Below are 15,469 nucleotides of genomic sequence, written 5' to 3'. Positions count from 1 at the left end.
CAACCCCCACTTGTGGACCAGTTCTGAAGTGACGAAGTTGCCAGCGGCACCGGAATCAAGAAGTGCGGAGACAGTCTTGAAATGCTGATTAACTTGTAGGGAAACTGGAAGTACACAATCGGTTGCTGATGGAGAGGACTTAATTACTCCTAGCCTACCCTCTCCTTGATGGGCTAGGAGGAGGAGTTTTCCTGACGCTTTGGGCATGCAGAAATTTGATGTGCAGGATCGGCACAATACAGACAGAGCTGTGCCAACCGACGACGTCGTCGTTCTCCTGGGGACAAACGGAAGCGGTTTATCTCCATTGGTTCTTCTTTGGAATGAGCCACGGGAGCAGCAGGTAAAGAAGGCGGAGGAGTTGGCACTTTAACTGGAGCGCTCTTGTGACGTTCTACAGCCCTTTCTCGGAAGCGTAGGTCTACTTTGATACATAACGAAATAAGGTCACTTAGACCTGAGGGTAAGTCTCTGGTAGCGAGTTCATCCTTAATACGGTCGGATAGACCATGCCAGAAAGCTGCGTATAAGGCCCCATCACACCAGGAGAGTTCAGACGCCAGAATCTGGAACTGGACCAGATATTGCCCGACGGAGCGGGATCCCTGTCTGAGACGGAGGAGTTCAGTGGAGGCGGATGCTGATCGCCCAGGCTCATCGAAGATGCGCTGGAATGTTGACACAAAGTCCTTGTAATTAGACAAGATGGCATCAGATCTTTCCCATAAAGGGGACGCCCATTCTAACGCTGCTCCACATAGGAGGGAGATGATGTAGGCGATCTTGACCCTTTCAGTAGGGAAGTTGCTGGGTTGCAGCTCAAAGTGAATCTCACACTGATTGAGAAAACCTCGGCAGGTCTTGGGGTTCCCATCATACTTAGTGGGGACAGACAGATGAAGGCGAGGTGCAGCAGCCATTACAGGAGGATGAACTGGACTTGGAAGTTCTCTGACAGGCTCAGGGCCACTGAGGGTGGTCTGTAGCTTATCCAGCCGGGAAGACAGATCTTGCAGACAATGAATCACTTGGCTCTGCGCAGCCTCTTGCTGATCCAAGCGAACAGCCAGTTGCTGTACAGGGCTGGATGGTGATGCTTGGCTTGCGGCTGGATCCATTTGACTAGTGCTTACTGTCACACCAGGGGTCTGAGTCGACGAGACTGAGACCTCTGGTGGGGACCTGGACCGGTACCTGAACCGGGGAGGTTAGAGAGGACCCTTGCGCATGGAATGCGCGACAGTGCACCCGGAGCCAATGAGTAGTCAGGAGTAAAATACAACCGAGTTTATTAGCAGATGGTTGTAATATGACAGGCAGTAAAGTATGCAGGAATAATGGTACAGTCTATGCAGATAGCAATACTTTACAGACTGATGAAATGTATCGATGGTGGAACATCGGATCCGGAGTATCGGATGTGGAGACTGTGGGTCCGGAATGACGGACGGAAGCTTGGAATGCTGGAGATCCGGAATATCGGATTTACAGGCGATGATGGAACATCGATGGTTGGTGATGCTGGAGCATCGGAAGGACCAGAGTCCCGGAGCTAGGCTTGGTCGCTGGGCTGAAGAGGCAGGATCACAGGCGATGGAATAACCTGGACTTCACAGGAGATGGAACAACCTGGAACACACTGCAGCATAGGAGACAACACCAGCAGGAAATACACTTGCACGGAGACAAGGACAGCTGACCATACACTGGAGACAACTGAAGCACTAGCAAAGGTTCTGAGAGCTCCCAGCATACTTATACCCACTGAGTGGCCAGGATTGGCCGGGCAGGTATGACTGGGAGATCAGAACCCTCAGGATTGGACAGAGCAAACATGTGACTGGGAAGAACATGGCAGCCCCCATGTCTGCTATGGCGGGAAAGTGTGTTTGTGCACACCATGCTGGATACTGGGAGCAATGGCGGCGGACGGATGGATTGCCGTGCACTGAGTACTGTCACTGGAGACAAGGAGAGCGGTGCGCCGCGCAGCCGCGGACTCAGCAGCGCTGAGAAGACTGGAGGATGGCAGCGGTGATGGCGCACGGCAGACAGGACGCCGGCAGAGATGACGTCTGGACCGCAAGCTGAACCTGCGGAGGCACTTAGCCGGTAAGAATGTCTGTCTGACAGCTCGGATCGTGACAATACCTTTCAAGTAATTTCCAAAGATACTCATGTGACGACCCCAGGCTCATAATGTGCATTACTTTTGCCTCATGTATTTTCCGCCTTGAGAAAGGCAGCATTTACAGATTTGCACGGGTCCTGGGGCCACACACGATTCTGCGATCACACAGAAAGCACGCAATAGCAAGGTCCAACGGAACCTTTATTACATAGAGACTAAATAAACATGTAAACCGTAACCACACTATGTACATATATATACAGGTAGCATTAACATTAAACACAGTTATGAATAGACCAATATGACTAGAACCACACAAAGCAAGAACCCCTGCCCCAATACCGGGAATATCCACCTCAGGGAATACTTGCGTCTGCTGGATGTTGGTTGCTGGGAGGGCGATGATGGTGTCCTGCTGATCTTGGCCTGCGCCAATCACTACTCCTGGGAGTAGGGCACCCTGCTAAAGTCACCCAGCTCCTGCTGGCACACTTAAGCCAGGCACCTGTGATGCTCTGGTGGGGGCAGTATGCTTGGCTGTGTCCCCATCTACCAGCACCAGGCGGACAGGCTTGGTTCCTGGCAGCCGCCTCTCTCTGCAGTCTCTCAAACTCAACAACAACCCCCACCCCTGGTGCGTGCCCTCTTCAAAACTTCCATCCTCCCAGAATGCTCCGCTCCCCTGGTGACCTCACGGAGTGTCCTGATTGGAGGGATTTCAATCCTGCTCTTTAGAAGGTGTCTCAGAGCTATGTGGAGACCCCCTGTGGTTTTGGAGACATGTAGTCTGCAATGATTCCCCTTAGAACAAAGGCCAGGTAATTATGCTGATAAGGAAAATGTCCACTTTGGGATTGTATAATGAGCCATGTTAACCCCTTGTAGTCATTTGTGATGTCACAGCCCCCTCAGCTGATTGCTGCTTCCTGTGCAGGGGGGTTGTGAGCACAGGGGGAGAGGGGGGGTCAGTCCTGGCTGTCCCATGTATCACTCACACACTGGATGGCAGGAAATTGCACACATGCAATAAACAGTACATTACGGAGACAGACATCTATCAGGCTCAGGGGTATATGCCCTGATAGGCACAACACTTATAAGAACAAGGGACTACTTCCCGAAACATCTGGTATCTAATAAAGTCACATTTTATTACTATAGAACACACAGTCCTGTGGATAGCTCCATTAGTGTGAGAGGCACAGCTCCCAGGAGGTTGCAGTCTATGAATTCAGCTAAGAGGGTGTCTGTGTCTCTGGGCTGTATTTAGGAATTTTGGGGTGTCTACCCCCTCATGATCCAGGTGCGGGGGTGCCCAAATGATGGTTCATGACAACTCATGATTGACACGGTCAAAAGCTTTAGATTGATCCAAGGCCAGCAGGAATTTTCCTTCCCCCCCAGCCAATTTTACGAAGGCTGTGTGCGGCAAAAGATTTTGGCTGTGCAACTCTGGAAGGAAATTTAATTTTTTGTGCGTCACTTATATATAACTGGGAAATGACGTTCAGCATTTGTGTTAACTTTACTTCAAAATGATATTGAACATTTAAACATTTAAAACACAGCACACAATGTAGTTAATGCATGAAACACACATTAATTGAGTCCACAACTGCAAAAAGGGACCACTGCTGCTTTGTGCGCTCTGCTGTAATGTCTGTGCGCACGCTCGTCGAGTTGTGTGCGCGCGCACGTGCGCACAGCTTAGAGGGAACACTGCCCCCAGCCCTGCACCGCTCCACGGCTTCCCGGACACCAAGGACCGCACTAAAAGTGCTACGCCCCTTCACTGTACAGTGCTGGGAGGGGGAGAGAAGCCTCTCAGAAAACTCCATTATTCTGTTAAAGAAAACTTTTGCCAAAATCTTCCTGTCCGTATTAAGAAGAGCGATTGGGCGCCGATTCTCAATACGGGCTGGGTCTTTTCCTTTGGACAATAAGATTAGAGCCGACCGTCTCATGGAAGGAGGCAGATTTCCTTCCTCCAAACTTGCATTGAACACATTCGTGAGACGGGGAGCTAATACATCAGAGCATTCCTTATAGAACTCCGATGTTAGACCATCCGGTCCAGGTGACTTTTTTTATGTCAAACCATCAATTGCTTCCCTAACTTCCTCTACTCCAATCTTATTGTCCAAACACTCAAGAGAGCCATCTGGCTCCATCAGACCTGGTGTCTCCCTCAGAAAAGTCTCCATCCTCTCTCTGATAGGTGCTTGCTCAGACAAAAGATCAGAATAATAGGCTCTAATGACTTCCAGGATGCCTTCCCTCCTCTCCTGAAGCACACCCCTTCCATCATATAGGCCACTGACTTCTCTTGCCTCAACGGCTTTTCTACAATTCTGGTAGGGATCCGGTGAGTTGTATGTACCATAATCCCTCTCCAGAATCAAAGATGCCAATCGGTTATACTGAAATTCCTTCATCTGAGCCTTCACCTGGGAGATTTCCCCACCATCTCCACCATCAGAGATCAAGAAATCCAATTTCCTTTTAAGAACATAGTAGGCACTCTTTTTTTTCAATCCTCTGTTTTTAATTGGTCTTTTGAAAAAACCTTGGACCTTCTTTGTCATTTCCTCCCACCACTCTGATTTACTCCATCCTGCCTCCAACAGTGATTCATGCTCTTCAAAGAGACCTCTGAGAGACTGCTTTACACTCTCTTCCTTTAGGAGCTCTGAGTTCAGCCTTCACAGACCCCTCCCTTTCTGGATGGACTGTGAAGCATTCAATGAAAAACTAAGAAAGCAGTGATCTGAAAATTCTACTGGCTCCACCTTGGAAGGCAGAGTTTTCGAATTTGTTTTGACAAAAAATCTATCTATTCTACTTTTATTCTGACCGCTATAAAAAGTGTACCCAGTGAGGTCCGGAGTATGCCTAATATGGACATCCACCAGACCAGCCTCTCTAACCATTCTAACTAAATAATTTGCATCATAGCCCAAGGTCCTACTGCTTCTGGTACCTCCTCTGTCTTTGGTTCTTACAACAGTGTTATAATCACCACCAAAAATGACCTGTTGGGCTGTGAATAAGAATGGTTTTATCACCTCAAAAAGACATTTCCTATCCCAAGCTTTTTGGGGACCATAGATATTGATCAGCCTCAGGTCATGTCCTCTAAAAGGTGACATCCAAAACCATACATCTTACTACTTCAATTTCTATTATTCTGTGCACGGTTACCATGCCAGAAAAAGTACCGCCACCCCAGTATACGGCTCGGCCGCAAGAGACCAGAATAAGGGCCCCCTACTTCACTCCCTTTTAGCCTTATGCAAAGCTTCTAGGGTCCTCAGTCTGGTCTCCTGAAGGAAAAAGATGTCTACCTCTGCTGTTCTAAAAAAATTTAAAAGCCATGAACCGAGCTCGCTCAGAATGTATAAAAGCCACATTAATGGTGGCACATCTTATGGGGTGAGGATCCATGCAAAAAACCATAGTGTAGGGCCATACCAAATCCTTTACTTATTTACACCTAACTCACCACCTTCCATACATTCACCACCACCCAACGCATCCATATCCTCAGCCATACTCTCAGACAAACCATCATTCCTTTTTACAGGATCAGGAGGTCTGTCTGAGACATTTAGACATTCCGGGTCACCTTGCTCTCCTTCATCCCTTGTCACCACCTGTGTATTGTTTCATGTTCCCCTTCTCCCTTTTTCTCTTTTGAACTAATTAATTTTACCACTTTCCCTGTCTCCAAGGCTACTTTTTCTATTTTCTTTCCTTCCTCCTTATTACTTTTCTTCCCTTGCGTTTTCAACTTGAAAGCAGCCCCAGCTCTTTCAGGTACGAGTACATCCCCATATACAGTTTACATTATTTGTGCCTCATCAGCATTTAAATTTGCCTTATTTAAACATTTTTGGCCCTGTGCCAACTTTTCAGCTTCACAAAATTTTACATTTGTGGTAGAAACATTATCATTACTCTCAGCCGTTTCTTTAACACCTTCAAAACATTTTTGGACAGTAGCAGTAACATTGCTCGGTCCGGGCATCTGCCCATCATCCTTCATCGCACAATTTGTATCCATTTTTTCACTGTCCATATTTCCCCCTCCCCCAGCTGTCCCTGCAAGGTTGGGAGTACTGTCTGCAATGTAGACAAAACTTTCCCCTTTACCTTCACCCACAGCCGGAGTTAGAGCACTGTCCAGTATCATACAGTTTTTGTCATTGGTTTCAGACTTTGCACCCGGGTCTCCCCAGGACACATTTGCAACTTTCATACTTACTGTGTCCCGGGGGACCTGCTTCATCTTTTCGGTGCCTTCCACCTCAGCTGTTAGCTGCACTCTCTTTTCCTCTGAGTCCATTTGCATGGGCTTCTCATTCTGCAGCTGCATCTCCATGCTGCTGTTTTTTTCCATCAGCTGATCTGGACTTGCAGGGAATGGGCCACCTCCTCTGCAGCTGCTCTCCATTACCTCATCTGCATCAGCTGGAGCAAGGGAATCCTGAAGCTCCTGGCTTGCAATTAACCCTTTCTCCGCCTGAGGTAAATCTTTGCTTTTTCTTTCAACTTAAATTTTTTTTGCAATATGAGTCTTTCATTTTGACAAGATTTTTGAATTTGTAACAATCTTATCTCTCCATACTTGGCGCTCCCATGAAAGGCAAGAATTTCTCTTTTTCTTTGCTTTATAGACTCTTTGGTAAACTATTTTTTGCCTCTTTATTTAATTCCTCCAGACCCATTTTCTCAAAAGCATTATCTTCTTCTGCACTTAAGTCTTCATCCTCAGACTGCATTTCTTCCTCAGACTCTTCTGACATCATTTCACCAGGTCCCCCTGCAGCGACTGCTATGTCACACCACCGGCGTTTGCATCCCCGCCGGGTTCTTCCATCATTTCCCCCCATGGCTGGCTTGCCACAAGGGTACCTCCGGATTCATCCGGGGGGACATTTTCCATTGTACTCACTGTATCTTTGTCTGAGGCTCCTGCTGCAGATGTTGCAACAGCAGGGATGTTCTTCCTGCACGGCCTCCTCCACGTACCATGGAAAGGTACAGCAAGCTCTTGCCTGCAAGCTTCCCAGGGGAATTCCCAGAGGAGGAGCTACTGCAAAAGTCTGAGTCTCTACCTTCTCAGGAGCACCTGCAACACACACCCTCCTTGCAGATCACCTCAGTGCTGTGAGGCAGTAATGCTAACCATTACACCGTCCGTACTGCCCCGTATATATAACACATGGTGGGAATAGAACCCATGACCTCAGCGCTGTGAGGTAGTAATGCTAATCATTACACCATCCGTACTGCCCCGTATATATAACACATGGTGGGAATAGAACCCATGACCTCAGTGCTGTGAGGCAGTAATACTAACCATTACACCGTCTGTACTGCCCCATTTATATAACACATGGTGGTGATAGAACCCATGACCTCAGTGCTGTGAGGCAGTAATGCTAACCATTACACCGTCTGTACTGCCCCGTATATATAACACATGGTGGGAATAGAACCCATGACCTCAGTGCTGTGAGGCAGTAATGTTACCATTACACCATCCGTACTGCCTAATGCTAAATACTACACCGTCTGTACTGCCCAGTATATATAACACATGGTGGGAATAGAACCCATGACCTCAGTGCTGTGAGGCAGTAATGCTAACCATTACACCGTCCCTGCTGCCCCGTATATGTAACACATGGTGGAATTGAACCCATGACCTCAGCGCTGTCAGGTAGTAATGCTAACCATTACACCATCCGTACTGCCCCGTATATAGAACACATAGTGGGGATAAAAACCCTGCCCCATATATATAACACATGGTGGAAATGGAACCCATGACCTCATCACTGTGAGGCAGTAATGCTAACAATTGCACCATCCCTACTGCTTCGTATATATATATAACACATGGTGGAATAGAACCCATGACCTCAGTGCTGTGAGGCAGTAATACTAACCATTACACCATCCGTACTGTCCCGTATATATAACACATGGTGGGGATAGAACCCATGACCTCAGCGCTGTGAGGCAGAAATGCTAACCGTTATACCATCCGTACTGCCCCATATATATAACCCATGACCTCAGCGCTGTGAGGCAGTAATGCTAACCATTACACCATCCGTACTGCCCTGTATATATAACACATGGTGGGGATAGAACCCGTGACCTCAGCGCTGTGAGGCAGTAATGCTAATCATTACACCATCCGTACTGCCCCGTATATATAACACATGGTGGGAATAGAACCCATGACCTCAGCGCTGTGAGGCAGTAATGCTAATCATTACACCATCCGTACTGCCCCGTATATATAACACATGGTGGGAATAGAACCCATGACCTCAGTGCTGTGAGGCAGTAATACTAACCATTACACCGTCTGTACTGCCCCATATATATAACACATGGTGGTGATAGAACCCATGACCTCAGTGCTGTGAGGCAGTAATGCTAACCAATACACTGTCTGTACTGCCCCGTATATATAACACATGGTGGGAATAGAACCCATGACCTCAGTGCTGTGAGGCAGTAATGTTACCATTACACCATCCGTACTGCCCCGTATATAGAACCCATGACCTCAGTGCTGTGAGGAAAGTAATGCTAAATACTACACCGTCTGTACTGCCCAGTATATATAACACATGGTGGGATAGAACCCATGACCTCAGTGCTGTGAGGCAGTAATGCTAACCATTACACCAACCGTACTGCCCCGTATATATAACACATGGTGGGAATAGAACCCATGACCTCAGCGCTGTCAGGCAGTAATGCTAACCATTACACCATCCGTACTGCCCCGTATATAGAACACATAGTGGGGATAAAAACCCTGCCCCATATATATAACACATGGTGGAAATAGAACCCATGACCTCATCACTGTGAGGCAGTAATGCTAACAATTGCACCATCCCTACTGCTTCGTATATATATAACACATGGTGGAATAGAACCCATGACCTCAGTGCTGTGAGGCAGTAATACTAACCATTACACCATCCGTACTGCCCCCGTATATATAACACATGGTGGGGATAGAACCCATGACCTCAGCGCTGTGAAGCAGTAATGCTAACCATTACACCATCCGTACTGCCCTGTATATATAACACATGGTGGGATAGAACCCATGACCTCACCGCTGTGAGGCAGTAATGCTAACCGTTACACCATCCGTACTGCCCCGTATATATAACCCATGACCTCAGTGCTGTGAGGCAGTAATACTAACCATTACACTATCCGTACTGCCCGTATATATAACACATGGTGGGGATAGAACCCATGACCTCAGCGCTGTTAGGCAGTAATGCTAACCATTACACCTATGGTGTAACAGTGTAATGTAGGCTAGGTGACATGAGTGAGATTGCTAGACTAATGAGGGAGAGAGGGAGATTGCTGCTATGTCAGGGAGTCTCCTGCAGAATGCAGGAGGGGAGGTAACTATCATGTAACAGTGTAATGTGGGCTAGGTGACATGAGGGAGATTGCTAGAGTAATGATGGAGAGAGGGAGATTGCTGCTATGTCAGGGAGTCTCCTGCAGAATGCAGGAGGGGAGGTAACTATGATGTAACAGTGTAATGTGGGCTAGGTGACATGAGGGAGATTGCTAGAGTAATGATGGAGAGAGGGAGATTGCTGCTATGTCAGGGAGTCTCCTGCAGAATGCAGGAGGGGAGGTAACTATGATGTAACAGTGTAATGTGGGCTAGGTGACATGAGGGAGATCGCTAGACTAATGAGGTAGAGAGGGAGATTGCTGCTATGTCAGGGAGTCTCCTGCAGTATGCAGGAGGGGAGGTAACTATGATATAACAGTGTAATGTGGGCTAGGTGACATGAGGGAGATTGCTAGACTAATGAGGGAGAGAGGGAGATTGCTGCTATGTCCGGGAGTCTCCTGCAGAATGCAGGAGGGGAGGTAACTATGATATAACAGTGTAATGTGGGCTAGGTGACATGAGGGAGATTGCTAGACTAATGAGGGAGAGAGGAAGATTGCTGCTATGTCAAGGAGTCTCCTGCAGAATGCAGGAGGGGAGGTAACTATGATGTAACAGTGTAATGTGGGCTAGGTGACATGAGGGAGATCGCTAGACTAATGAGGGAGAGAGGGAGATTGCTGCTATGTCAGGGAGTCTCCTGCAGAATGCAGGGGGGAGGTAACTATGATGTAACAGTGTAATGTGGGCTAGGTGACATGAGGGAGATTGCTAGACTAATGAGGGAGAGAGGGAGATTGCTGCTATGTCTGGGAGTCTCCTGCAGAATGCAGGAGGGGAGGTAACTATGATATAACAGTGTAATGTGGGCTAGGTGACATGAGGGAGATTGCTAGACTAATGAGGGAGAGAGGAAGATTGCTGCTATGTCAAGGAGTCTCCTGCAGAATGCAGGAGGGGAGGTAACTATGATGTAACAGTGTAATGTGGGCTAGGTGACATGAGGGAGATCGCTAGACTAATGAGGGAGAGAGGGAGATTGCTGCTATGTCAGGGAGTCTCCTGCAGAATGCAGGATGGGAGGTAACTATGATGTAACAGTGTATTGTGGGCTAGGTGACATGAGGGAGATCTCTAGACTAATGAGGCAGAGAGGGAGATTGCTGCTATGTCAGGGAGTCTCCTGCAGAATGCAGGATGGGAGGTAACTATGATGTAACAGTGTAATGTGGGCTAGGTGACATGAGGGAGATTTCTAGACTAATGAGGCAGAGAGGGAGATTGCTGCTATGTCAGGGAGTCTCCTGCAGAATGCAGGAGGGGAGGTAACTATGATGTAACAGTGTAATGTGGGCTAGGTGACATGAGGGAGATTTCTAGACTAATGAGGGAGAGAGGGAGATTGCTGCTATGTCAGGGAGTCTCCTGTAGAATGCAGGAGGGGAGGTAACTATGATGTAACAGTGTAATGTGGGCTAGGTGACATGAGGGAGATTTCTAGACTAATGAGGCAGAGAGGGAGATTGCTGCTATGTCAGGGAGTCTCCTGCAGAATGCAGGATGGGAGGTAACTATGATGTAACAGTGTAATGTGGGCTAGGTGACATGAGGGAGATTTCTAGACTAATGAGGCAGAGAGGGAGATTGCTGCTATGTCAGGGAGTCTCCTGCAGAATGCAGGATGGGAGGTAACTATGATGTAACAGTGTAATGTGGGCTAGGTGACATGAGGGAGATTTCTAGACTAATGAGGGAGAGAGGGAGATTGCTGCTATGTCAGGGAGTCTCCTGCAGAATGCAGGAGGGGAGGTAACTATGATGTAACAGTGTAATGTGGGCTAGGTGACATGAGGGAGATTTCTAGACTAATGAGGGAGAGAGGGAGATTGCTGCTATGTCAGGGAGTCTCCTGCAGAATGCAGGAGGGGAGGTAACTATGATGTAACAGTGTAATGTGGGCTAGGTGACATGAGGGAGATTTCTAGACTAATGAGGGAGAGAGGGAGATTGCTGCTATGTCAGGGAGTCTCCTGTAGAATGCAGGAGGGGAGGCAACTATGTTTAGACTGATTTCTAATAAAAAAAAATGATGGTATTGGCCGTAAATATCGCTGTTCCCACATCCTCTGGGTTCTCTTTATTCTGTGGGGTCACAGTTGCCTGCAGCTGGTGCTCAGGTAACATTCACTGCATTTAAAATTCTTATCTTCAATTAATATCAACTTATAAAGTGAAGTCAATGACTACTTGGCGCAACTGCGCTCAGGAGGGATGAATATAGGAACATTTGTTAATGCAGCTGGGTGACAATTTGCAGCACTCCAGCCCCCTCCCCGGGATCCATGTCCCCCTGTAATGTGATATACAGGCTCTCACCCATTGCAGACTTTGTATTGCAGAAAGCACCCTGCAGGGAGACTCTGTGACCCTCTCTAATTATAACTCTGTAAAATGAGCCCTCCTGCCCCAGATAAAGGCATCTGCTGAGATAGAACACCAACCAATCAGCATGCGAGGGAGGTCATGACATCACTGTGACATCAATCACACCTCTCAGCAAGCAGCCAATAGTATGAATTCTGGGATTATATATTGGGGGATTTTTAGACAGGCAGACGGGTCACCCTGAAGTTTGCTCCGTCTCTACAGCAGGTAATGCAGAATTCTTTACTTTTTCCTTCCAGAGATGTTCTGCAGAGCATTTGCCCAATTACTAACCTGTGGGACAGCTGATCTTTGCAGAACACTTTACTAATTACATGACATGGAAGGCCACGTTCCCAGGGACCATGCTGGGGCAATGCTTAGACAAAGCCATGATTATGTATATCTGCAGAGCTTTATACCCATCAATACGTACATAGCTGCAGAGCTTTATACCCATCATTATTTTCATAGCTGCAGAGCTTTATACCCATCATTACGTACATAGCTGCAGAGCTTTATACCCATCATTACGTACATAGCTGCAGAGCTTTATACCCATCATTACGTACATAGCTGCAGAGCTTTATACCCATCATTATGTACATAGCTGCAGAGCTTTATACCCATCATTATGTACGTAGCCGCATAGCTTTATACCCATCATTATGTACATAGCTGCAGAGCTTTATACCCATCATTAGTACATAGCTGCAGAGCTTTATACCCATCATTATGTACATAGCCGCAGAGCTTTATACCCATCATTATGTACGTAGCCGCAGAGCTTTATACCCATCATTATGTACGTAGCCGCAGAGCTTTATATCCATCATTAGTACATAGCTGCAGAGCTTTATACCCATCATTATGTACATAGCTGCAGATCCTTTTACTCTTCACCAACATGAATATAAAATAGCTGCAGAGCTTTATACCCATCATTATGTACATAGCTGCAGAGCTTTATACCCATCATTATGCGCATATCTGCAGGGCTTTTTATCCATCACCAACATCCACATAGTTGCAGAACACTTTACCCTTTAATCAACACACGTAACTGCACTTTTTACCCCTTTATCACACATTTAGCTGCAGAGCCTTTTGCCCATCACCAAACATAGCTGCAGAGCTTCTTACCCTATAACTCTCATACACATAAAAGTGATTTCCCAAGCTTAGAACTGTAACAGTATGTCTCCCAATCAGGGGAGCCCAGAACACCCCAGTCTCAGGCGTATGCAGAGCACACAATGATATATAGGATAGTAGGAATTAGCCCCCTCCCTACCATCCCGTCACCATAGCTGTATTCTGCCCTCTTATGGGATATACTGGAGAGTGACAGCCCCCCCCCCCCCCCCCCCCCCTGTATCCTCCATTGCTGTCAGCCCCCCTCACATGTCACAGCACACCTGTCATCTCCGGCCACACACACCGCCTGTATAATCTATATATAACTGGAATGTGCTGTTACTGCATTGGCAGCTTGTCACAGCAACACAAGTGTCACGTACACACACTCAGGGACATTATACAAACACACTTTATTTACACACAGATACATATATATATATAAATATATTTATTTACCCATTATATATATACATACATATACACACACACACACACACTCAGGGACATTATATACATACTTTATATACACACAGATATATATATATATATTTACCCATTATATACATACATATACACACTCACACACTCAGGGACATTATATACACATTTTATATACACACTTTATATACACGCAATCAGAGTATACACAAACATACATACATATATATATATATAAACACACTCAGGGACATATAACACTGTACACACATGGTCAGACAACATGCCATACTATTTGCCCCATGGGGTTAGAAGCCTCCTTTCCTGGACGTCTCGGAGTACTGTGGTCATGGGACAGAAACCCTGGAGAACTGCTGTTATGAGGGGTACATTTTGGGGTTGGGGTGAACCGTGTCATCTCTGATAGGGATCCAGGTGCCAACTAATGTTGGGCAGGATTAGCTCCAATACTCCTTAGGAAAATATACTTGGGCTATAGTCACATCTCAGAGCATTGTCTCCATCCATGACACATTGACATCTCTTCCCTGTCTCCTTTCACAGGTCCTGCCGTAACTCTCATCATGCCTTTCGGAAACACCCACAATGCCTACAAGCTGAACTTCTCAGCAGAGGAGGAATTTCCAGACCTCACCAAACATAACAATCATATGGCCAAGGTCCTGACTCTTGACATCTACAAGAAGCTCAGAGACAAGACAACACCAAGTGGCTTCACCGTTGATGATGTTATCCAGACCGGAGTGGACAACCCAGGTAAATTCTAGAAGACAAATAGAGTATATAGTTGTTCTTATGTCATGAACTTGGATGGAGCATTATGCTTAAATCTGCTGGCTGGACATGTCATAGGTTTGGGCACTGCTGGCATTAGAGTCTGGATAGGATAAAGTTTAGCAATGTTGGTTGAAGAGGGCACTGGTCCAGGCTCTGCTGGATGTACAGGTAATAGGTATGGGCTCCGCTGGCTGGACAGGGCATAGGTATGGGCTCTGATGGCTGGACAGGGCATAGGTATGGGCTCTGACGGTTGGACAGGGTATAGGTATGGGCTCTGACGGCTGGATAGGGCATTGGTATGGGCTCTGACGGTTGGACAGGGCATAGGTATGGGCTCTGACGGTTGGACAGGGTATAGGTATGGGCTCTGATGGTTGGATAGGGCATAGGTATGGGCTCTGATGATTGGACAGGGCATAGGTATGGGCTCTGATGGTTGGACAGGGCATAGGTATGGGCTCTGACGGTTGGACAGGGTATAGGTATGGGCTCTGATGGCTGGACAGGGCATAGGTATGGGCTCTGATGGTTGGATAGGGCATAGGTATGGGCTCTGATGGTTGGACAGGGCATAGGTATGGGCTCTGATGGTTCGATAGGGCATAGGTATGGGCTCTGATGGTTGGACAGGGCATAGGTATGGGCTCCGCTGGCTGGACAGGGCATAGATATGGGCTCTGCTGGCTGTAAAGGTAATAGGTATGGGCTCTGCTGGCTGGACAGGGCATATGTATGGGCTCTGACTGTTGGACAGGGCATAGGTATGGGCTCTGATGGTTGGATAGGGCATAGGTATGAGCTCTGATGGTTGGATAGGGCATAGGTATGGGCTCTGCTGGCTGGATAGGGCATAGGTATGGGCTCTTATGGTTGGACAGGGCATAGGTATGGGCTCTGATGGTTGGATAGGGCATAGGTATGGGCTCTGCTAGCTGGGCATAGGTATGGGCTCTGATGGTTGAATAGGGCACAGATATGGGCTCTGATGGTTGGATAGGGCATATGTATGGGCTCTGATGGTTGGACAGGGCATAGGTATCAGCTCTGATGGTTGGACAGGGCATAGGTATGGGCTC

At 47.3% G+C, this 15,469-nt stretch overlaps 1 protein-coding gene across 4 annotated transcripts in view; it reads left to right on the top strand.

Moving 5' to 3' along the window:
- Positions 1-15,469, top strand: part of LOC146036434 (creatine kinase M-type) — a 51,847-nt gene that overhangs the window by 27,309 nt on the left and 9,069 nt on the right. For 2 of the 4 annotated variants that reach the window (XM_083160432.1, XM_083160433.1), the window contains exon 2: positions 14,157-14,369. In XM_083160432.1, coding sequence (XP_083016558.1) covers positions 14,177-14,369 — 193 coding nt within the window. In that variant the 5' untranslated portion in view covers positions 14,157-14,176. Of the gene's footprint in view, positions 1-12,204; positions 12,243-13,419; positions 13,979-14,156; positions 14,370-15,469 lie in introns of those variants that run through there. The other 2 variants (XM_083160431.1, XM_083160430.1) reach the window with 2 other exon arrangements.

Source organism: Crinia signifera, chromosome 9 (assembly GCF_055691185.1).
Source record: "Crinia signifera chromosome 9, ASM5569118v1, whole genome shotgun sequence".
NCBI lineage: Eukaryota > Metazoa > Chordata > Amphibia > Anura > Myobatrachidae > Crinia > Crinia signifera.
The sequence above is the reverse complement of the archived record's forward strand: the minus strand, read 5'-3'. Positions and strand labels throughout refer to the sequence as shown.